At 48.3% G+C, this 24,578-nt stretch overlaps 1 protein-coding gene across 1 annotated transcript in view; it reads left to right on the plus strand.

Moving 5' to 3' along the window:
- LOC120994391 (beta-1,4-galactosyltransferase 3-like) overlaps positions 1-24,578 on the plus strand; it is a 92,953-nt gene that overhangs the window by 60,125 nt on the left and 8,250 nt on the right. Inside the window, exons 3-5 of the mRNA XM_040422911.1 lie at positions 4,104-4,339; positions 8,481-8,671; positions 22,501-22,623. Of these exons, the coding sequence (XP_040278845.1) occupies positions 4,104-4,339; positions 8,481-8,671; positions 22,501-22,623 (550 nt within the window). The remainder of the gene's footprint in view (positions 1-4,103; positions 4,340-8,480; positions 8,672-22,500; positions 22,624-24,578) is intronic.

A 24,578-nucleotide genomic window follows, 5' to 3' on the forward strand; every position in this document is an offset into this window, starting at 1 on the left:
CTGCTTCGGCCACGTGCTCCTCATCACCCTTTTTTTCACACTTGGTATCATTCATTAGCAGTTCTAAGTTACACTCACCTAAAGAATTATTAGGAACACCTGTTCTATTTCTCATTATTGCAATTCTCTAGTCAACCAATCACATGGCAGTTGCTCCAATGCATTTAGGGGTGTGGTCCTGGTCAAGACAATCTCCTGAACTCCAAACTGAATGTCAGAATGGGAAAGAAAGGTGATTTAAGCAATTTTGAGCGTGGCATGGTTGTTGGTGCCAGACGGGCCGGTCTGAGTATTTCACAATCTGCTCAGTTACTGGGATTTTCACGCACAACCATTTCTAGGGTTTACAAAGAATGGTGTGAAAAGGGAAAAACATCCAGTATGCGGCTGTCCTGTGGGCGAAAATGCCTTGTGGAGGCTAGAGGTCAGAGGAGAATGGGCCGACTGATTCAAGCTGATAGCAGAGCAACATTGACTGAAATAACCACTCGTTACAACCGAGGTATTCAGCAAAGCATTTGTGAAGCCACAACATGCACAACCTTGAGGCGGATGGGCTACAACAGCAGAAGACCCCACCGGGGACCACTTATCTCCACTACAAATAGGAAAAAGAGGCTACAATTTGCACGAGCTCACCAAAATTGGACTGTTGAAGACTGGAAAAATGTTGCCTGGTCTGATGAGTCTCGATTTCTGTTGAGACATTCAAATGGTAGAGTCCGAATTTGGCGTAAACAGAATGAGAACATGTATCCATCCTCTGATGGCTACTTCCAGCAGGATAATGCACCATGTCACAAAGCTCGAATCATTTCAAATTGGTTTCTTGAACATGACAATGAGTTCACTGTACTAAAATGGCCCCCACAGTCAGCAGATCTCAACCCAATAGAGCATCTTTGGGATGTGGTGGAACGGGAGCTTCGTGCCCTGGATGTGCATCCCTCAAATCTCCATCAACTGCAAGAAGCTATCCTCTCAATATGGGCCAACATTTCTAAAGAATGCTATCAGCACCTTGTTGAATCAATTAAGGCAGTTCTGAAGTCAAAAGGGGGTCCAACACCGTATTAGTATGGTGGTCCTAATAATTCTTTAGGTGAGTGTATATAAATCCAAGATATCTGGTCATTTCTGTGCAACATCTTAAGGTGCACTTACACGGGCTGAGCTAAAGCCGATTGTCAGAAAGGAAGCATTCCTTCTCGACACTCTGCTGCTCGCTCAGTGGAGGTGATCGCTGCATTTACATGCAGCCATCACCTCCACAGTATAAGGACGAGTGGTCCCTATTGTGATTGCTCGTCCTTATGCAGCTGCATTGTTTCTGGGCAGCAGATTGTGCTGTCTGAACAGCAATAAATGATACTTTACGTGCCTGCACTAACTATTCTTTCACCCAATGAACGAGCGTTTTGTGGCACCCTTACATGGGCAGGTTATGGGGAACGAGCATTCTCGGGAATGTTCATTCCTAATCTGCCCGATTTTATCTGGACTTGTATATCCACCTTCAAGTGCAACTAGTAAGTACATAAAAGTGAACAAAAGTCATCATACATGAGCCATTTTTTTTCCCTCTACATTTTAAAGAACTAACTATGCTTTATGTAGTCCATAATTATTCCTTCCATATCCCACATAATATTTCATTACCCCTACACTCAGCAATGACCTCCTTATCTCTCCATCCCTTCATGCTGATCTCCTTCTAAACATTAAAACTTTGCCCTCTAAACCCACTCAGCTGCATCATGCCTTATCCTACCCTCACCTGCTATCCCACTCTACTTCTTCGGACTACTGGAGACCTCTTTTCATATCCTGGACCCCCTTGTCTAATCTCGCTTCTATCACCGAGCCCCTACCACTAACTGCTTTCATTACTCTAACCTCATACCCATTCATCTGACTCCTGGAGCACTATGGAACTTGCGTTCTGTTTTGCAATAAGCTTTCCTACATCCATCAGCTCTTAATTTCCCCAAAAATTACCCTACTTGGTCTCACAGAAACATGGCTGAAACCCTCTGACACAGCCACACTCTGCTAGGAAAAACTGCAATTTACCCACACTCCCTGTGCGGACAGACTTGGTGGTCGTGTTGGCCTCCTATCAGGTAACTGCTTATTCCACCCATCTCTACTTTTCGTCAACCTCCATTCTTTTGAAGTTTACTCTGTCCGCTTCTACTCAACCTCCAAATAGCCATAATCTGTCGTCCACCAGGCCCCGCTACAACCTTTCTTGACCACTTCAATACCTGGCTGCTACACTTCTCAGGTCATCTTCCCACCATCATGGGGGATTTGAGCATCCCTGTTGACACATGCCACTCAACTGCCTCAAAACTCCTATCTCTTACTACTTCCTTTTGGCCTCACACAATGGTCCTCCACAGCCACCCAGCAAGATGGACACACACTAGACCTTATTTTCACCCACCTCTGCTCCCCATCTAAACTCTGGTCTCTCCCCCTCTATGACCACAACCTTTTTATTGTCAACCATACACTTCAGCTGCTCTGCCTGTCCATAAACTACCTTGTACGAACCTCAAACCTCTCGATTCACACACTCTTGTCACGGGCAGTGACAATCACTGTGTCAACCATCTAGTGTGATCTAGAGCTAATCCTAAGGGCGTTATCCTGGCATTCCCTTGGTCTTCACCTTTTAACCCGTATACAGGCATCTGGACTTCGCTGCAGGTGAGCCACCAGGCCACTTCCTCCTGGAGTAGTCCAGGTGTCGTTGGCAGCTGACCTACGAGGGTTAGAGACACCTGTGCAAAGCACCAAGGCATCAGGCAATTCTCGTAGTCAGTAGCAGGCAGAGATTGTGCAGATGCGTGAAACCTGTTCAAGGTCAGCGCAGGCAGCAGAGGGTCAATATGGTAGGCATGCATGAGTTTGGTCAGGCAGTGGAGGGTCAGAATCGGTAAACTAGCAGAGGTCCTTTCACAGGGACTAGCAAGGTAGCTACACCTGTTGCTCAGGCACCCTCAACCAGGCAGGGAATAGATCATGGTGTACGTGTGCTGGACTTAATAGTTAGCAAGAGCACACTCGTAGCCTCATGAGAGAGGAAAGAGGGGCCTCTCCTTGGCTTTTACGGAGTGGAAACTGGTGGATCTGGATCCTTCGGATCACAGCAGCAGAAGAGTCAAAGATGCAGTGTCCCTGCCCACCCCAGACCTAGGAATTAGCTATCCCATAGAACTGAATGGGACGGCTTCTTGTAATTACACCTGCTCACCGCTGCGATGTTGATGGCAGGTAAACAATGAATAGAAGGCTGTGCAGGCACTGCACGCAGCCTTCTCTTCAACCACATGATCGGTGGCAGTGCCGGGTGTTGGACCCCCTGAGGATAGGTCATCAATAAATAAAATCTCTAAACCTCTTTAATACTTTTATCTCTATACTCCGTCCCCTGGTGCCCCATCTCGCATCCCTCATCTCTGCTGAAGAGTTTGCCTCATATTTTATACATAAAAATCTGAGAACGCTTCAACCAACAATCCCTGCAACCCCTCTACACAACTACTCAGTGCCCACATACCTCAATTTACCACCATTACTGAGGAAAAGCTTTCCACCTTAAAGCTCCTGTCACCATGATCAACCCTATTAAGTCATGCATGCAGTTTGGTATATATCCATGGCCACACTGCTGAGAAACACATTTTTATTTATATACTAATGACCTAACTGGAGCACCAAGGGGCTGGCCAAAGCTCTTGGAGCACCAGTTTGTTACTCATTCACCTTTTAGTCCCTCCTTCCCCCTTTCCTGTGGATTGACAGCGCTAGACATCGGGTATACCTATGTCTCTGGTGCCTGTTCTTCCGGTCCCACTGCTCGCCGAGTGCTGAGACTTGTCACCTGTGCTGCGCTCTATCTCCTGGTCTCGTCTCTTGCTCAGTGCTGTAGGAGAACAAGCTCTGAGACCTGTCGTCATCTGTGCCGGCGCTGTATCTTTTGGGCTTGGCGCTTGATCAGCAGAACTCTTGACACACTGACCAAGTGCGGAGCCCCGGGTTCAACTACCCGTTCTTGGTTTCTTTGGTTGTGACTTGGGCTTTCTTCTTTTTAGTTGGTCCTTTAACCATAACGCTCAACAAGCCGCCAAGTTTGAAGAAGATCCAGATGAAGAACCGCTATGTGACGTCTGGAGGTAGCTTCAGCCCCAGGCACTGCTTTGGAAGGTACCGCACAGCTGTAATTATACCACACAGGAACAGAGAGTCTCACCTCCGAAGCTTGCTCTACTACCTTCACCCCTTCCTGCAACGCCAACAGCTGCACTACACAATATTTGTGGTCCATCAGGTAACGTGCATTTCTCAGCATCGTCTCTTGTAAATTTTATAGGTTTCTTGGTTTGAAGTTCTTGGTTCAGGTCAGAGGTCCCCAACCTTTTTTACATTGTTTTTTTTATTTACCAGCATCTTACCAATCTTGGTAAGGAACTCCTACAATTTATTTTTCAAAAGAGATAACAAGGCTATTAAAGAACCCCCCGAAGTGTATTCAAACCCCTAAATCTGACCCCAGATCTAAAAAAGACAGTATTTACTTACCTCTTACACTCGGCCACCCTCACCCTGACCTGCTCACAAATACTGATGTAAGTCTAAAACAACCGTCACTGAGCCAAAACTTTTGTTGGTGTCCCACTAAACCTGGATGGGTCAGGGATCAGCAACCTCTTCACTCCAGCTGTGGTGAAACTTTCACTCCCAGCATGCTCTATTCACTTGTATGGGAGTACTCACAACAGTCAAGCAAGCTGGGAGTGGTAGTTTCACCACAGCTGGAGTGCCGGAGGTTGCCGATCCTTGGTCTAGGTGGTGGTTTTCTTATGAGGTTTGCACAGCTCAAATTCTTTTGTGAAATTGTATATTGTACCATCTTATGTTACTATCAGACCTTCTGCCCACACTTGCAGTACCAGTTGACTTCAGCTTGGGGTTCTTCTGAGCACATTGCACCTGTTGAGGTCCCTCATCACCCTCCATCACTAAGCTTCAGGAACCCCGATGACTGCTCTTCTGGAGCTGTACTTTTTTCAAGAAGATGACTTATCATTTTGGTCCAGGTTTCTCTTGCTCCCAGAAGAGGAGGCCCAGCTTTTTACTTCTGCTGAGATCTACCTCTGGAGCAAGATGAGATGCAATGGGCTGGGTCACAAACCTCTAACACTCTTTTTGAGGAATCTCCATATTCTCAGACCATGAAGAGTCCTGTTCTATATAAGTTTTTGTTTTGAGATCTGATACAACTTTCTTTTTGCTTTTGCCTTTCACGTTCTAATGCCATCTCCAGATGTTATCAGTAGGCAGGTAAGTGGAGTAGTACCATGAGTAACCTTAGATTAAACCTTAGATTTATTTATTTTTGTTTTTGTGATACCTTCAGCCTTATAGTGAAAATTAGCCATTGTGGGAGGGACTCGGCAGCTAGTGTTCAGCTCTCCTGCAGCACCCCCACAGGAGAAATAAAGTATTACACAGGCTGGGTCCTCCGGAGACCTAGATGCTCTTGGAAGCTCTGCTATAATCTTCGTGAATCCTCAGTTTGACCCCCCTCCACTATATTAATACAGAATCGCCTAATGGGGTACTACAAATACATCAACTGGGTTTTTTAATCTAGGTAACCCTGGAAACACCTTGGGCTCAGTCACAAGTGTTTTGTCTACAGTTACTTTATATACATACACACATTTGTGGTTCTCCATATTTTATTTATTTTTTTTAAATCTGATTACTAATGCAGGCCGGGGTGGAGAATATTGGGGCCTAACTGGCTTTACCCTTCTCCAGTTTTGCAGTCCGTCGCCCCAAGACTTCTAAAACTAAACCGATCTCTTACCGTTTTGTGTTTACAGCTCTTATGCAGAGCAATGTAAGAAATTGCCTGCATAAACGCACCTACCCTTTAAACCTCGAAATATTGGCTCTGGCCGCAGTGGACACATGTCCGGTTTCTGGTCGAGCTGATGCAGCTGGCACCTTCCAACCCCTTGCAGTCTTTTACGATAATTAATTACTCGTCTATTCCTGGCAGCTGACGGGGCATCGGGCCGCTCGCTGAGGAGTGTAAAGGAACATCAGCAAATGAATTACAATAAATAGAGAGAAATCATAATTTTTCATCCGTGCTCAGGCAGTGGATTTTATTCACCCATAGTAAAATTCCTTCTGTCTGGCATTAGTGGGGCCGCAACTCCTGTGGAGGCTCATCACTGACCACCTGCCACCACTAGGAGGAGCTCACCATCTACAGATTTCTACCTCCCATTGACTTTAATGCTTACCTGCCTAAACCTGTATGCAGTGAGCTCCCCCTAGTGGTGGCTGCAACCACCACACAACTGCTATGCAGTTCATGATGCGAGTTGTCCAGCACTGACCACCTGCCACCACTAGGAGGAGGACATTGCCTACAGATTTCAACCTTTCATTGACTTTAATGCTGGCTATTTAAACCTGCATGCAGTGAGCTCCCACTAGTGGTAGGTGCAACTTGTATGGGGTTCATGATGTGATATGGTCCAGCACTGACCACCTGCCACCACTAGGAGGAGCACACTGCCTACAGATTTCAACCTCCTATTAGGTTCAATGCTATCTGTCTAAACCTGTATGCAGTGAGCTCCTCCTAGTGGTGGCAGCAACCACAACTGCTGTAGGGTTCATGAGATGGTCCACCACGAGGAGAAGCTCTAGACCTACAGATTTCTACCTCCTATTGAGTTTAATGCTGTATGCAGTGAGCTCCCCCTAGTGGTGGCTGCAACTGTTGTGGGGTTCATGATGAGATGGTCCAGCACTGACCACCTGCAGACAGAATTTCATTGAGCACAGCAGGGAATTTGGAGCAGTTTGTGGGGAAAACACCTTCCCTGAACACTAGAGATATTATAGATTATGGTGGACAAAATTATATACATGATACTGGATTATCAGGTGCCTGGTTAAAGGAATTCTGAACAAACCATGTTATATCTGTGAGCAGCTCCATAGATCACTGCTTGGCAGCACTGAGCTTGTAGGACACATGATAAATGCATTATAAGTTAGCACTTTTCTTTTCAGTATGTTCGTCTCCATTCACATCCAAAGGTGAGTTCTGAATTCTGTTTTTCTGCTAAAAGATGGCAGTAAACTGTGGATGGTTGGGGGGATACACAGCTCAGCCATCCAGAACAGAACATGCTGTATAATATATATTCTCTGCACTCGGAGGCCCCGCTCTGTGAGTTTCGGTGGTCTCGCGCTTTGTGGTGAAGCTGCTCGTTATTCCCAGACGCCTCCACTTCACAGTAATAGCACTTACAGGTGACCGGGGCAGATCAGAAGTGTTACAGATTGGTGTTTGGCATCCTATGGCACTGGCGTGTTGGGCATATACACTGCAGATCTTTCACCTCTGAATTTAAACCAATCTCCTCCAAAAGCTGCACAAAGATCGGCAGAATAAATTGCCATGTATAGCGTGAAATGTGCAGCAAAATGCAGGTAACTCCATGCAGATTTTAATGGGAATTTTCTGCACCCTTTGGTTCTGTACAGACTGTCTCCAATTAATTTTCATAGGGATCCACTTTTTTTTTTTTTTTTTTTGAAAAACCTTGATTAAAAAAATAATTTGCATTGCACATATATTAACTTTTATATGGTCAGGTCCCATTATTCTGACCACATCCTACTTACGATGTCTACGGCATGTAGCTCATGAAGGACGTCCTGTGTGCTGAGCTGGCTCAGTGGGTATATAAGATGTGTGATAGGCTGTCTGCACACATATCCCTTGGTGGGTATATAAGATGTGTGATAGGCTGTCTGCACACATATCCCTTGGTGGGTATATAAGATGTGTGATAGGCTGTCTGCACACATATCCCTTGTTGCTTTCATGGGTAAATGGGGCCATTTATCAGAGTTGCAGGAAAGGAAAGTTTTTTGACTTTTTTCCTATTAGTGCCCTACGATCTCATTGTGGTGTGAGAGGGTAATTAAGTGACAAAGAGCAGCCCCCCCCCCCCGTTATGGGGATGCTGCTATTGACTGCCTTCACTGGGACGTACAGTTTTATTGTGGAGGTGACATGGCTGTGTGCCTGATTCCATACGTATATAGTGTAGGAGGTGAGCACCTAGGTATGTCGTTTTAGTTTTCTGGTCTTTTTAGAGGCCATCACATTTCGGGCCATTTCCACTGGTGAGGGGCAGAGAAAGCGATTTGTTTATACACCTAAAATTCCTCCTATAACTCTTCCTGGCAGTTTAGCGGATAATAAATCCCCCTTTTATTCCCTGCGTACAGTGATAAATCCCGGTTAGGATAACATTGTCGCCTTCCTTTTCCTCCTCCTGTAATGGTCCGTGAAATAGTCACCACTTCCATTACTCTACGAGGCAGATTTTCCTCAATTTCCCGGCTAACAGCGACATTTATCTTCACAGGCGGGGAACGCAATGTTTAACCGGGCCAAGCTCCTCAACATCGGCGTGAGAGAAGCGCTGCGCTACAACAGCTGGGACTGTTTAATCTTACACGACGTTGACCTCGTTCCGGAAAATGACTACAACCTGTACATATGTGACGAGTATTACCCCAAGCATCTCTCCAGCGCCATGGACAAGTTCAAGTACAGGTAATGCACTGCGCATGCTGCGCCGGGTCATGGCTGCCGCACACGCTAGTATTGCCGGGCATTTTGACACTATTACAAAACCACTCATCTGTTACATGGGTAGAATACATTGAATAAATATACAGATCTAGCAGAGCTGAACCTGTCATTGGAATTACAGTACCTTGTGTACATGGATGGAAATTTACAAATGCATTAATGCCAAATGTTCCGAAAAAACAAATCCGGTTTTCCGGTCTGCGCATGCGCAGACCTTTTAAAAATGTGAAAAATAAATACTGGATGACACCAGAGAGATGGATCTGGTATTGCAATGCATTTGTGAGACTGATCAGTCTACAAATGCTATCCGTTTGCATACGGATTTCCGCATCCGGCAGGCAGTTCCGGCGACAGAACTGCCTGCTGGAATCCAACAACGCAAGTGTGAAAGTAGCCTAAACTCTGAGTGCTTAATATGTACATGTATGTTACACTAATATATATCCACACGCGCACACAGTATGTTGTAATGCTTCTGCCATACACTACAATAATCCATATGACCCTATACTTTAGACCAGGGATCATCAGTCACTGCCACTCCAATAGTTGTGTAACTACAGTTCCCATTATGCTCCTGTGAGGAATATGGATCATTATTTAATGGCAGCCATGATTTTCATCTGATTCACCTTTGTCAGTGTACATGCAAAATAAGTTCTCATTCCAACCATCTGCTTGTCAGATAGCAGAGGTAGTGAACTCCACAGGGGCTCTGGCTTCAAGGAGGCCACCTGTGGGCATAATCACACCTAACCCAGACTGCACGGAGGCCAAGCTAATCCTGCAGGAAAACTCCCGGCAGGGGGTCTCAGCCCTTGCCCAGATCTATCATTTCTCCCCAGACATCATAACCGGCGGTTCATAAGGAATTATGAATCGCCCGTCCATCCCAGGCATGAGTCAAATATATATTTGTGATCCTGTGACCAAGATGGTCAGGCTCCTACTCTTAGCTTGGTAATAGGGAGCCTGGGAGAGCAGATATACATATCTCCCCACAGAAACCAAATGACGGTACCATGCTTGGACTCTACTTGTAGCCGGAACCACGGCGGGTCTGTTGGTCCCAGAACCTTCTCCCTGTGACCTTCTGGGCTGCTGGAGCTATGAACCCTAAAGGGTTTTGTGGGTCATTGAGCTGCCAGGATCAGCAGGGAGGGGGGGGGGGGGGGGGGGCCCTTCCCAGAGGCAGGAAGAGGAGGGGCCAGCTACAGTTTTAAAAGGCTTGTGCCAGCAAGCGGGCGGGTCTTTCTCTGAAAGGGGGTCACATCGTGCCATGTGTCTGGAGAGACCTGGAAACTTCTGACATCACTGCCCCCACGTGACCACAGCCAAGGACTATTCCACCATCATAACCCAAAGGAACATTCATCTACGCAGTAACTGACCTGTGCTCTGTGTATACCATACTACCTGTATTCGTAACCTCAGACCACTGTATATATTCTCTGTGTATATTGTGTTATCTAGTAAGCCCTTAAGGCGATTAAACTTATAATTTAATCTTGTGCTGTCTTGTATCTCGATCGCGAACCCCCACCTCCGTGTTTCGGTCTAGTTATAAGCTACCGTGGGTTGGTTTCTGTGGCGAAACCAACCTCGCCACTGGGTTTTGGAGGGGCCTGGCTACCAGCCTCTTGCCCCAGGATTATGGGCCCTCTCATCAGCCCATGCAAAACTTAAACCCCATGGCGATTTGACTGTGTTTTGTGGCATCTGAGCGCTCAGATCCAAGCCATATGGGGACATGTGGGGTTTTGAGATGTGTGACAGAACCATCTGTCTGTGTAATTGTATTGTATGTTATGTGAGGGTACCCAGTTAGCTCATTTTATTGTATTTATGTTGTCTGAGTGCCATTCACCTAATAATATGCACTCAGACTTGAGCTGTCTGGGAATGTGTTAAATGTCTGTGTATTGTAAAGGGTGGGACATTGTATGTTTGAGTAAGTGATGTCTGTTCCATTGTCCCCACGTGTGTATTGGCCATTCCCCTTTGTCCTGAGAGATAATTGGATTACTCCTCGGGTGTCTCCAGGGCAGAGAGGAGGAAACCATGATGCATTGTGGGGATGTGTTGTAACATATTGATTGGTTATATTTCAAAACCCTGTGGGCAGTACTATGTTTTTGGTTTGTGAATAAAAGAGTCTGTACGTGAAGTACAGGCGGTTCCGGTTTTATCCTTCATCATGTTGAGGCTGGTGTTTGGGTAACTGATCGACGCTGGGGATTGCTTTACGCTGGGAGATTTGCTATACTCCCCTGGCTTTACTACTAGCTCTTGTAAGAGCTGGTTCCTGCTCTCTGGATGTAGGAGAGGTTCACCCACTGGAGCCTTGTCGTAGGTCCAGGGTGGGTAGGAGACTGTGAGACCTCAACCAAGCTTCGGCGGTTCGTGGGGTCTGCAGTGCGTACGGTGTCAAGTGGAGTGCTTGGAGTCCTCAGAAAGCACTAGGAGCATCCATTCAACGGAGGTACCCAGTCGGGGTGCTAGGCGTTCTGTTACATTTGGTGGCAAGCAGTGGGATGGCGTCCTAGTGTGAGGAGAAGCAGCTCGGAGACACCGTTTGTGAAGTATATTGAGGGCAACGCTAGTATCCGTACAGCGCCCCTGGCTACAGCAGCAGGATGGAATCAACTAGTCTTCAGACAGCGTTCTATGACGAGGAGGAGGAGGCAGCCGCAGACTACAGGGATGCAGACAGAAAGGAAGTCTGGTATGATGCCCTGGAAAATGCCCAGCGGCGGTGAGGTGAGAGTCTCCCCAATTATGAGCAGCAGCTACAGAAGCGTGTGGTGAAGCGGATGGGTCTCTTGGGAGAGCAGCCCCTGGATGACTGGGTAACAATGCTCCAGAGCCTGGTATGTAAGGAGCTTTGGCTAGAGGACGCTTACCAGGCCCTAAGGTGGCATGTCATTCAACATTCCCCCTGGGCAGCTGAGCATGACAAGCCAGAGGGAGAGGAGTTTTATGGTCCGGGCTTGTTATGGGAGTCCTTTGCAGAGCCTGACTTCGGGAGCCCGGCACAGTCCAGACTTCAGAACATCTTCTACGAGAGGGAGGCTAGGCTGGATTGGGATGACCCCCATGAGGTAGAGAAAGACCTGGCTCACCTAGCAACCCTGGAGTGGGAGCTGGAGCAGGACTACCGAGATCTCTTCCACTCCATTTGAGAGGGCTCAGCGAGAGAGCAGAGTGTCAGACCCAGGTCCAGAGCCCTTCAGCTGGAAGGATATTGTGGAGGTGTTCTGGGAAGACCCAACTGAAGTATCCCCTGCTTCAGTACCAGCTACAGAGGTAGGGGACCTCATAGACTGGTCCTGGGGGGAAACCCATATGGCAGGTGGAGATGGGACTGAGATCTCTCCACCGGCCCTACAGGGATGCTGGGCAGTCGGTCCAGATCCCCAACGGCAGCCAGAGTTTCAGGGAGTAGGGACAGTTGGTCCTGCTCCCCAGCAGCAGTATATTTTGCAGGGAGAGGAGAGCATCGTCTCCATTCCCCAGCGGCAGTGTGTTGTAAAGAGAGAAGAGACAACCGATCTCTCTCCCCAACCACAGGGGGACAGCACCCCTAACTCCGATGGTGCAGATGGGACCGTGGTCTCTGCACCAGGCCTACCAGGATGCTGGACGGCCGGTTCAGATCCCCCACCAACCCTGCAGGAATGCCAGGAGGAGGAGGTACCGATTCCTCCTCTCCACAGCCGATCTGCAACAAGGTCCTGGGGATAGGATTCCCTGACCACATCCTAGTAGAAGAGCTGGTATCTGGGCAGAGCGCAGTCAGCCTCTGCCCTCCGATATCCTCTTCTCCAGAGCCGGACATCCCACAGGCTACCCCAGCGGAAGAACTGGCATCTGGGCAGAGCGCAGTTGGCCTCTGCCCTCCTCTATCCTCTTCTCCAGAGCCTGACTCCCCACAGGCTACCCCAGCAGAAGAGCTGGCATCTGGGCCGAGCGCAGTCAGCCTGTGCCCTCCCCTATCCTCTTCTCCAGAGCCGGACTTCCCACAGGCTACTTCAGCGGAAGAGCTGGCATCGGGGCAGAGCGCAGTCGGCCTCTGCCCACCAAGTACCTACAGCTCCAAGCTAGAGAGCAACAAGGAAGCAAGGAGTAGCAGATGCCCCCTCAACAGCTGGGGACATTCAGAACAGAGCCAGGCCCCAAAATTCAACAGGTCCAGTATTGGGTTGTGGGTGGACTGCCAGACTAACTCAGGTACTGACCGTGAGGTCAGGTATCTCGTTAGTCTTCCCTGGGAGGGGGAGATATGTGGCGAAACCAACCTCGCCACTGGGTTTTGGAGGGGCCTGGCTACCAGCCTCTTGCCCCAGGATTATGAGCCCTCTCATCAGCCCATGCAAAACTTAAACCCCATGGCGATTTGACTGTGTTTGTGGCATCTGAGCGCTCAGATCCAAGCCATATGGGGACATGTGGGGTTTTGAGATGTGTGACAGAACCATCTGTCTGTGTAATTGTATTGTATGTTATGTGAGGGTACCCAGTTAGCTCATTTTATTGTATTCATGTTGTCTGAGTGCCATTCACCTAATAATATGCACTCAGACTTGAGCTGTCTGGGAATGTGTTAAATGTCTGTGTATTGTAAAGGGTGGGACATTGTATGTTTGAGTAAGTGATGTCTGTTCCATTGTCCCCACGTGTGTATTGGCCATTCCCCTTTGTCCTGAGAGATAATTGGATTACTCCTCGGGTGTCTCCAGGGCAGAGAGGAGGAAACCATGATGCATTGTGGGGATGTGTTGTAACATATTGATTGGTTATATTTCAAAACCCTGTGGGCAGTACTATGTTTTTGGTTTGTGAATAAAAGAGGCTGTACGTGAAGTACAGGCGGTTCCGGTTTTATCCTTCATCATGTTGAGGCTGGTGTTTGGGTAACTGATCGACGCTGGGGATTGCTATACGCTGGGAGATTTGCTATACTCCCCTGGCTTTACTACTAGCTCTTGTAAGAGCTTGTTCCTGGTTCCTGCTCTTTGGATGTAGGAGAGGTTCACCCACTGGAGCCTGGAGCCTTGTCGTAGGTCCAGGGTGGGTAGGAGACTGTGAGACCTCAACCAAGCTTCGGCGGTTCGTGGGGTCTGCAGTGCGTACGGTGTCAAGTGGAGTGCTTTGAGTCCTCGGAAAGCACTAGGAGCATCCATTCAACGGAGGTACCCGGTCGGGGTGCTAGGCGTTCCGTTACAGTTTCTCACCCTATATAATCCCGTTAGCGACCGGGCTTATATCAAACGAGAAGCTGGTGGCAGATACCCGGGCTGAGATGGCGCTGTTTTATTGGGGCAGTGACCAGGCTCCCTCAGCTTGTTGCCTCTCTGTGCCCGTGTGGACAGGAGGAGTCGGTGTAAACTGTACCAAGCTGACCTTACCTGCACCTCCGGGAGGGCATAACATCACGTCTTGGTAACCCGTGACCATACTGCGTCTCAAGAGCTCGACGTAGTTGCCGTCAAGCGGTCACATACTGGTGGCAGCAAAGTGGGATTGAGATACTAGTGTGTGTGTGTGTGTGTGTGTGTGTGTGTGTGTGTGTGTGACCCATACTTCCAGACAGTAAAGATGACCAGCGGTAGCTTTTGCCTTCAAAGTCTTATGATCAGCTCAACACTAGACAGTCTGAGTGCAAATACAATAAGGTGTGTGTGTGTGTGTGTGTGTGTGCATCAGGTGGCAGTCTGTGTCAGTGATCATCCGTGGCAATGATGGCCAGCATCACAAGAAGCAAGGCTAAGGATAAGCCGATGCTATGAATGGTGGCGGGGAGGACGCAGTCCAGATGAGCGGCCGAGAGCAGGTGGAAGGCAACTTTCTTAAAGGCGAGGGGGAGCACAGCCAAAGCTTCCCAAGGAGCCAGTTGCCGGCTGTGAGGTCCGCGGTGGGCCTCACTCCACCTGAAAATCCCCCCCCCCCCCCCCCCCCGACCAGGCAGGCTCGGCTGCTCTCCTACAGGCTGCCCTAGACCAACTCCAGGCAGTAGACCAGGCGGCTTATGAGATCCTCATGGCAGCTGCAGAACTTGGTGAGCAAGCACAGGCCGAGCGTGAGCACCAGCTACAAGTACTCCAGCTCCAACTCCAGCCCAATGTGAGTCTCCAGAGATTCGGATTCCCAAACTGTGGGCGGAGGACTTCCCCCTGCTGGACAAAGATGGGGACCTGGAAACCTTTTTTTTTTTTTTTGCATTTGAGACTGCCTGCCATCAGTACCAGCTGCCGGAGGACCAGTGGGTCAGCTTCCTCACGCCACGTCTCGGGAGAAAAAGCCCTTGATATCTTTGGGAACCTGCCCAGCGAGACCATCCTGAGCTATGAGGAAATCAAGCAGGCTCTGATCCGGCAGTACAACCTGACCTCTGAGACATACCGGAAAAAACTCCGTAGTTTGCAGAGGGGTTCTACCCAGAGCTGGGCCGATCACATGCGGGCCTTGCTGAGAGCGGTCGACCAATGGACCACAGGATTGGAGCTCACCACCATCCAGCAGCTGAAGGAGCTCATCATCGCCACAGAGCAGTTCTTGTGGAATTGCCTGGAAGACCTACAGCAGTACCTCCGCGACCGGAAGCCAAAGGGGGCCTCCGCAACAGCAGCCCTGGCCGATGAATACACCAACAGGACTTCAGAGGTCCGGAAACCTGTCTGCTGGAGAGAGGGTAAGACGCACGCTGCACCTGCTATCCCTGCCCCTAGGCCCAAGTGGGCACCGGCCCCTGCTGCACTTTCCATGTCGGTGGGGGAACACCGACTGTGCCACCTCTGTAAGCAGCCAGGACACTTCAAAGCCATGTGTACCCAGCGCCCACGGGACCGTACCAGTCATCGACCCGGAAACCGTCCACTGTGTGTGTGTGTGTGGGTGGGGGTGGTGGGAGGTCCCTTAACAATTTTCAACCGGTCACCGTGGGCCAGGCCGTGGCCATGGGACTTAGAGACTCCGGCGCTGAGATGACTCTGGTACGGCCTGAACTGGTGGCACCCCATGATTTATTGCCCGGTAGACCCCTTACTGTCTCCGGGATTGGAGGCGAAGAACCGTCGCCAAGGCCTATTTGGACTGGGGGCGCCGGTCGAGGAGTAAGGGAGGTGGGGGTATCCTCAAATATCCCTGCCAGTGTTTTGCTGGGGATGGACCTGGGGCGGCTTGTGTATGTGGCTGCTGACACCCCGAGGTCCGATCCCCCAGAATGTGATGCCATGTCCACCCCTGATACTGTGAATATACTTAACATGCCTGTTGATAGGGATTGTGGGAGATGTAATGTGTGCCTCTCCCCTCAAGGGGAAGGGGGTCATCCACGCCAGCTGTGCTGAGGTCCCAGGGTATGGCCAGCAAGCCTGCTGGAACCTGTTGTCCTCAGGTGTGGTGACTGTGGGACAAGCAGGGGGCAGACAGCTGCGGGGGAGGAGGATGCTAATGAGGTCAGGGCTGTCCCAGGAGAAGTAGGGCTGCCAGGTGAAGCCTCAACTGGGATGTCAGAGGGCCAGGTTAGTCCGTCTGGACTGGTCGGGAGCTGAGGGGAAGCAGGCACTATCAGCTGCTGTCACGAGCAGTGGGGGAGTGCTGGGGCCCCTCAGGGGTCTGACTTTTCCCCTTCCGACTAAGTGGCTACCGAGTCAGAAGCCAGGAGACAGGTCCCGGGGACGTGGCAGTCTAGTCTATTCTGGCCACGTCCGGTCAGAGGTTTCAGGTGGCGGTAGTGGCTTACGCCAGCCTGAACGCTCTCAAGGAGCAAGCGGCACAGCCTTCCTGGGACTCAGACCTCGATCGGGTGGTCTGGGACCAAGGACGGCTGTACCGGGTCACGGTCCAGTAGGGCTCACCAGAGGAGTGGCCTAGGGACAGGCAGGTAGTAGAACTGACAGGGGACGTGGCAGTCTCGTCTATTCTGACCACGTCCACGTCCTTGCTGTTGCGGAGAAGGTGGCACGGCCTCCCTAGGACTCGGACCTCCAGAGGCCGGTCTGGGACTAGGGACGGTTGTGCCAGGAAACTGTCCAGCAGGGCTCACTGGAGGCATGGCCTAGGGACCAACAATTTGTGGTACCTTATCCATTCAGGGTGGAGTTTTTGTGGATTGTGCACGAGATTCCGATGGTCGGATACCCAGGGGCCGCTAAGTCAGAGGCCTGGACGGGAGACGTAACCACCCCTGGGGTGTCGGTCATCGAGTGTCGTGCGTTTCCAGGAAAAAGTGCAGGCCTTGTCGTGATTGGTGCGTGACGGTATGGGACAGGTCCAGACCGACCAGAAGCGGGTGTACGACCAGATGGCTTGTGAGAGGACCCACCAGGTGGGTCAGCAAGCGTGGATGCTGGTTCCCGTACCTCAGGACAAGCTTCAGGCGGCCTGGGAAGGCCCATGCCTCGCGCACCAGTGGCTCAATGCCAGGATGTACCTGGTCACCCTGGACCGCGCCCGGGGAAGGCAGAAGGCATCATGAGCGGGAGGCAGGTGCCCTCCTGGAATTCCACCACTTCCGGGAAATGTTAACCAAAACGCCCGGAAGGACGGCGTCCACAGAGATGCCGTTGGGCATGGAGTGTGGTCCTGCCACTTCTAAGCGCATGGTCAAGCTGCTTAAGGGACTCAAAGAGGCTACGTATCTGGAGGTCATTGCCATCTTCGGTCCTACATGGGAGGATCCCCGAGAGCATCTGGCGCAGATGCTCGGGCAGATCTGCCAGGCAGGCTTTACCCTTACTCCAGGAAAGTGCCAGCTGGGCATAAGCGAGGGGCCCCGGGCAGGCGGGGAAGCATTGGAACCAGAGCCCGGGAAAGTGGATGCCAGCACATGCTGGCTCACTTCCCAGGACAAGAACTAGGTGATGTCCTTCCTGGGCACCACCGGCTACTATAGTGGGTTCGCGCCCCACTATAGTAGCCTGGCGAGGCCCCTGACGGACCGCTCCAGGAAGAAGCTGTCCTCTGCAGTCGATTGGTCAACAGACCGCGAGACGGCCTTCTAGGCACTAAAGGACGCCCTTTCCAGCTTCCCGGTACTACAGGCAGCTGACTTCACTCGGCTGTTTATAGTACCGACTGATGGCAGTAATCGTGGCCTTGTTATCATGCTCCGTCAGGGTGACTCCATTGGCCAGGAGCAAATGGGAGGTGGGTACGCGGAAGCCTGGCGCTTCAGCCGTACCACTTTGCCAATTGCCACCAGAGAGGGTGCGGATGGGCGCACGGGGAAACACGGGAATGTGCTTCCCCTAGCACCCTCTAAAAGGGGGAGGTGTGAGGAATATGGATCGTTATTTAATGGCAGCCATGATTTTCATCTGATTCACCTTTGTCAGTGTACATGCAAAATAAGTTCTCATTCCAACCATCTGCTTTTCAGATAGCAGAGGTAGTGAACTCCACGAAACCACTCATCTGTTACATGGGTAGAATACATTGAACAGATATACAGATCTAGCAGAGCCGAACCTGTTATTGGAATTACAGTACCTTCTGTGCATGGATGGAACGTTACTTTTGTCTGTGACTGCCCTCTAGTGGATATTTTATGTAGAATGCTCTGCGCTCTATAGGTTTAACAGATGCTGGAAAGATATATGACTAGTTATATTCTTGTACATAGGAGCAGTATTATAGTAGTTATATCCTTGTACATAGGAGGCAGTATTATAGTAGTTATATTCTTGTACATAGAAGCAGTATTATAGTGGTTATATTCCTGTACATAGGGGGCAGTATTATAGTAGTTATATTCTTTTATATAGGGGGCAGTATTATAGTAGTTATATTCTTGTACATAGGAGGCAGTATTATAGTAGTTATATTCTTGTACATAGGAGGCAGTATTATAGTAGTTATATTCTTGTACATAGGAGGCAGTATTATAGTAGTTATATTCTTGTATATAGGAGCAGTATTATAGTAGTTATATTCTTGTATATAGGAGCAGTATTATAGTAGTTATATTCTTGTATATAGGAGGCAGTATTATAGTAGTTATATTCTTGTACATAGGAGGCAGTATTATAGTAGTTATATTCTTGTACATAGGAGCAGTATTATAGTAGTTATATTCCTGTACATAGGAGGCAGTATTATAGTAGTTATATTCCTGTACATAGAAGCAGTATTATAATAGTTATATTCTTGTACATAGGAACAGTGTTATAGTAGTTATATTCTTGTACATAGGGGGCAGTATTATAGTAGTTATATTCTTGTACATAGGAGCAGTATTATAGTAGTTATATTCTTGTACATAGGGGCAGTATTATAGTAGTTATATTCTTGTACATAGGAGGCAGTATTATAGTAGTTATATTCTTGTACATAGGAGGCAGTATTATAGTAGTTATATTCTTGTACATAGGAGGCAGTATTATAGTAGTTAAATTCTTGTACATAGGAGCAGTATTATAGTAGTTATATTCCTGTACATAGGAGCAGTATTATGGTAGTTATATTCTTGTACATAGGAGGCAGTATTATAGTAGATATATTCTTGTACATAGGGGCAGTATTATAGTAGTTATATTCTTGTACATAGGAGGCAGTATTATAGTAGTTATATTCCTGTACATAGAAGCAGTATTATAATAGTTATATTCTTGTACATAGGAACAGTGTTATAGTAGTTATATTCTTGTACATAGGGGGCAGTATTATAGTAGTTATATTCTTGTACATAGGAGGCAGTATTATAGGAGTTATATTCTTGTACATAGGAGGCAGTATTATAGTAGTTATATTCTTGTACATAGGAGGCAGTATTATAGGAGTTATATTCTTGTACATAGGAGGCAGTATTATAGTAGATATATTCTTGTACATAGGGGCAGTATTATAGTAGTTATATTCTTGTACATAGGAGGCAGTATTATCGTAGTTATATTCTTGTACATAGGAGCAGTATTATAGTAGTTATATTCTTGTACATAGGAGCAGTATTATAGTAGTTATATTCTTGTACATAGGAGCAGTATTATAGTAGTTATATTCTTGTACATAGGAGGCAGTATTATACTAGTTATATTCTTGTACATAGGAGGCAGTATTTAGTTTCCGAAGACTGTATGTATGCATCTGTATTCCAGTTTAATTACAGTTTTAGTTAGAATATCTTATAATGTCACAATGCAAGTTGGTGGCTACAATACATTTCGTACTATCTGTCTGCTGTATAGATATATTTCTGCAGGGAGATACCAACATAATGTTAAATATTTTCCTCTTCAGATAAATCTGTATAATAATATTTACAACTCTGTGCAGACGTTTGCCCTTATGCCTGAGGTCCAGCAATGATTCAAACTGTTTGTGCACATACGCAGTACTAGTCACTCGCCACACGGTGTCACTGCTGCTCACTGTATAGGTGCACTACAGCTAAGGGTACTTTCACACTAGCGTTAAAGTTTTCCGGTATTGAGTTCCATCCTAGGGGCTCAATACTGGAAAAAAAGCTTTGGTTTTATCCTAATGCATTCTGAATGGAGAGCATTCTGTTCAGTATGCATCATGATGTCTTCAGTTCAGTCACTCTTGCGGTATTTGGCCGGAGAAAATACTGCAGCATGCTGCGGTATTTCCTCCTTCCAAAATTCCGGAACACTTGCCGGAATGCTGGATCCGGCATTATTTTCCATTTGAAATGCATTAAACGGATCTGGTCTGCGCATGCGCAGACCTTTCAAAAATGTGAAAAAATAAATATTGGATCCGTTTTTCTGGATGACACCAGAGAGACGGATATGGTATTGCAATGCATTTTGTGAGACTGATCCGCATCTGGATCAGTCTACAAATGCTATCCTTTTGCATACAGATTTCCGGATCCGGCAGCCAGTTCCAGCGATGGAACTGCCTGTTGGAATCCAACAACGCAAGTGTGAAAGTACCCTAAGCTCTGAGTGCTGAACTTTAATATGTACATGTATGTTACACTAATATATATATATATATATATATATATATATATATATATATATATATATATATATTATACACACACAGTATGTTGCAATGCTTCTGCCATACACTACAATAATCCATATGACCCTATGCTTTAGACCAGGGATCATCAGTCACTGCCACTCCAATAGTTGTGTAACTACAGTTCCCATTATGCTCCTGTGAGGAATATGGATCATTATTTAATGGCAGCCATGATTTTCATCTGATTCACCTTTGTCAGTGTACATGCAAAATAAGTTCTCATTCCAACCATCTGCTTGTCAGATAGCGGAGGTAGTGAACTCCACAGGGGCTCTGGCTTCAAGGAGGCCACCTGTGGGCATAATCACACCTAACCCAGACTGCACGGAGGCCAAGCTAATCCTGCAGGAAAACTCCCGGCAGGGGGTCTCAGCCCTTGTCTAGATCTCATTTCCTTCCAGACATCATGGAACCGGCGGTTCATAAGGAATTATGAATCGCCCGTCCATCCCAGGCATGAGTCAAATATATATTTGTGATCCTGTGACCAAGATGGTCAGGCTCCTACTCTTAGCTTGGTAATAGGGAGCCTGGGAGGGCAGATATACATATCTCCCCACAGAAACCAAGTGACTGTACCATGTTTGAACTCTACTTGTAGCCGGAACCCAGGCGGGTCTGTTGGTCCCAGAACCTTCTCCCTGTGACCTTCTGGGCTGCTGGAGCTATGAACCCTAAAGGGTTTTGTGGGTCATTGAGCTGCCAGGATCAGCAGGGAGGGGGGGGGGGGGGACCCTTCTCAGAGGCAGGAAGAGGAGGGGGCAGCTACAGTTTAAAAGGCTTGTGCCAGCAAGCGGGCGGGTCTTTCTCTGAAAGGGGGTCACATCATGCCATGTGTTCTGGAGAGACCTGGAAACTTCTGACATCACTGCCCCCACGTGACCACAGCCAAGGACTATTCCACCATCATAACCCAAAGGACGTGGTAACTGACCTGTGCTCTGTGTAATCCTGTGTATACCATATTACCTATATTCGTAACCTCAGACTACTGTATATATTCACTGTGTATATTGTGTTATATCTAGTGAGCCCTTAAGGCGATTAAACTTTACTAATTTAATCTTGTGCTGTCTTGTATCTCTATTACGAATCCTCACGTCCGTGTTTCGGCCTAGTTATACGATACCGCGGGTTGGTTTCTCACCTTATGTAATCTCGTTAGCGGACCGGGCTTGTATCAAACGAGAAGCTAGTGGCAGATACCCGGGCTGAGGAAGCGCTGTTTCACTGGGGCAGTGACCAGGCTCCCTCAGCTTGTTGCCTCTCTGTGCCCGTGTGGACAGGAGGAGTCGGTGTAAACTGTACCAAGCCGACCTTACCTGCTCCTCCGGGAGGGCGTAACGTCACGTCTTGGTAACCAGTGACCATACCGCGTCTCGTGAGCTCGACGTAGTTGCCGTCAAGCAGGCACGAGGTGTGGTATTCGTCACAACTCTGTTTACATCTATGGTTTACCAAGAACAGCTGGGAGTTGTAGTTTGACAACTGCTCGTGTCGGAGGTCACTGACCCTTGCTCTAGACATACAGTATAATGCTTGTAATCTCCTTCTGTGATTGACTGCCAGGGAGAGCTGGGAGAGGAATAGGAAAGAGACTCTGGCTGAAGCCGTGACAGAGACCATCGGGCGTTAGATAACACATTAAGGATTTCAGGGGATTGCATTTCACTGATACAGAATGCAAAAATCCTGTGCACCACCTGCGTTTTTTTAGGGATCATGAGGCTCCGGCAGCCATTCTCGATGAATACGCCAGTGGTTGTAATTCTTTTTTACTTCCCCTGCAGGCTTCCATATTGGACATATTTTGGAGGAGTGACTGCACTTACACCAGATCAGTTCATGAGGATCAATGGATTCCCCAACGCATACTGGGGCTGGGGAGGAGAGGACGATGATATCGCCATGAGGTAACCTACCGCGGTGAGGGTCACAAAGCTGTGATTGGGACGAGCGCTGTCTTCCTCCCTTTCCCCTACTAGAAGCCGCTCTGTAAGGCCCCTTTCACACGGGCGAGTATTCCGCGCGGATGCGATGCGTGAGTTGAACACATTGCACCCGCACTGAATCCCGACACATTCATTTCTATGGGGCTGTGCACACGAGTGGTGATTTTCACGCATCACTTGTGCGTTGCGTGAAAATCGCAGCATGCTCCTCTTTGTGCGTTTTTCACGTAACGCAGGCCCCATAGAAATGAATGGGGTTGCGTGAAAATCGCAAGCATCCGCAAGCAAGTGCGGATGCGGTGCGATTTTCACGCACGGTTGCTAGGAGACAATCTGGATGGAGACCCGATCATTATTATTTTCCCTTATAACATGGTTATAAGGGAAAATAATAGCATTCTGAATACAGGATGCATAGTAAAATAGCGCTGGAGGGGTTAAAAAAATAACAATTACCTCACCTTAGTCCAGTTGATTGCGCAGCCCGGCTTCTCGTCTGTCTCCTTTGCTGAACAGGACCTGTGGTGATGTCACTCCGGTCATCACATGATCTGAGTGACATCACCACAGGTCCTGTTCCTGCAATGAATGCTCACCACAGGTCCTGTTCAGCAAAGTTGACAGACGAGAAGCCGGGCTGCGCGATCAACTGGACTAAGGTGAGTTAAATAATTTTTTATTTATTTTTAACCCCTCCAGCGCTATTTTACTATGCATTCTGTATTCAGAATGCATTATTTCCCCTTATAACATGGTTATGAAGGGAAAATAATAGCAATCTACAGAACACCGATCCCAAGCCCGAACTTCTGGGAAGAAGTTCGGGTTTGGGTACCAAACACGCGCGATTTTTCTCACGTGAGTGCAAAACATTGTAATGCGTTTTCACTCACGTGAGAAAAATCTCGCGTGTTTGGTACCTAAACCCGAACTCCCGCAACGCCCATGTGAAAGAGGCCTAAGTGTTCAGAAACCTCCTCGGTCACACGAGAACCCATCTAGTGTAAAACAGCAATGAGGAGGAGAAGCAGCAGAAGGCCGGCACTCCAGCTGTTGTGAAACTACAACTCCCAGCATGCATACTGCCTCTGCTCTTTTCAGTACTCTGGGAATAGTAGTTTCACAACAGCTTGACTGCTGAAGGATGCAGGCCCCGGGCCTCCAGCTCACCTATTCGTTGGGGATGGAGGGAAATTGCCTTTATGAGAACCCAGCAGAGGGTTAGACCCGAAATCTGCACGTTACACGTAACATTTTGGACTCCACTATATCTAATGCATCTGCAAGTGTCCTGGAGGACAAGTTGGAGAGACCTGACCTACATCCATTATGTGGGCCCCGCTCCAGTCACATGTAACCCTCAGAACACTTCTGATTGGCCAGAAGGCTACATCCAGGTCTGGAAATGAGTGAGGTTGAGCCCCTTTTGCCCGGCATACAATGGCTTCTTCAGGTGCCCTCAGATCGAGCGCTCTTTGTGGAGATTTCCTTGCAATCATCTTCCAGAAGGGCCAACTATTGGACGTGGCCTTTAAAGGGTTTCTATCACTTCGTATGCCATAATTAGCTCTCAGACACTAGCGATCCGCTAGTGTCTGCTCTGGCCAACCATCCTAATATAACTGTTTATTGGGCAGCCGTTTTGCTAAAAAAATAACTGTTATAAATATGCTAATGAGCCTCTAGGTGCTATGTGGGCGTCATTAGCACCTAGAGGCTCCGTCTACCTTCATACACAGCCACCGCCCAGCGCGTCCCTCCAGCCCGCCCATCTCCTGCTGAATGCGATCCTCCGTGTGACGTAACGGACGAATTCTCGCGCATGCGCCGTGCGCGGCTGTATTCGGCGCATGCGCAGTGAATGTCTGACCGCTTCCCTGCTCAGACATCTCCACTGCGCCGATGACGTCATAGTG

This window comes from Bufo bufo, chromosome 3, assembly GCF_905171765.1.
Source record: "Bufo bufo chromosome 3, aBufBuf1.1, whole genome shotgun sequence".
In the NCBI taxonomy this organism is placed as follows: domain Eukaryota; kingdom Metazoa; phylum Chordata; class Amphibia; order Anura; family Bufonidae; genus Bufo; species Bufo bufo.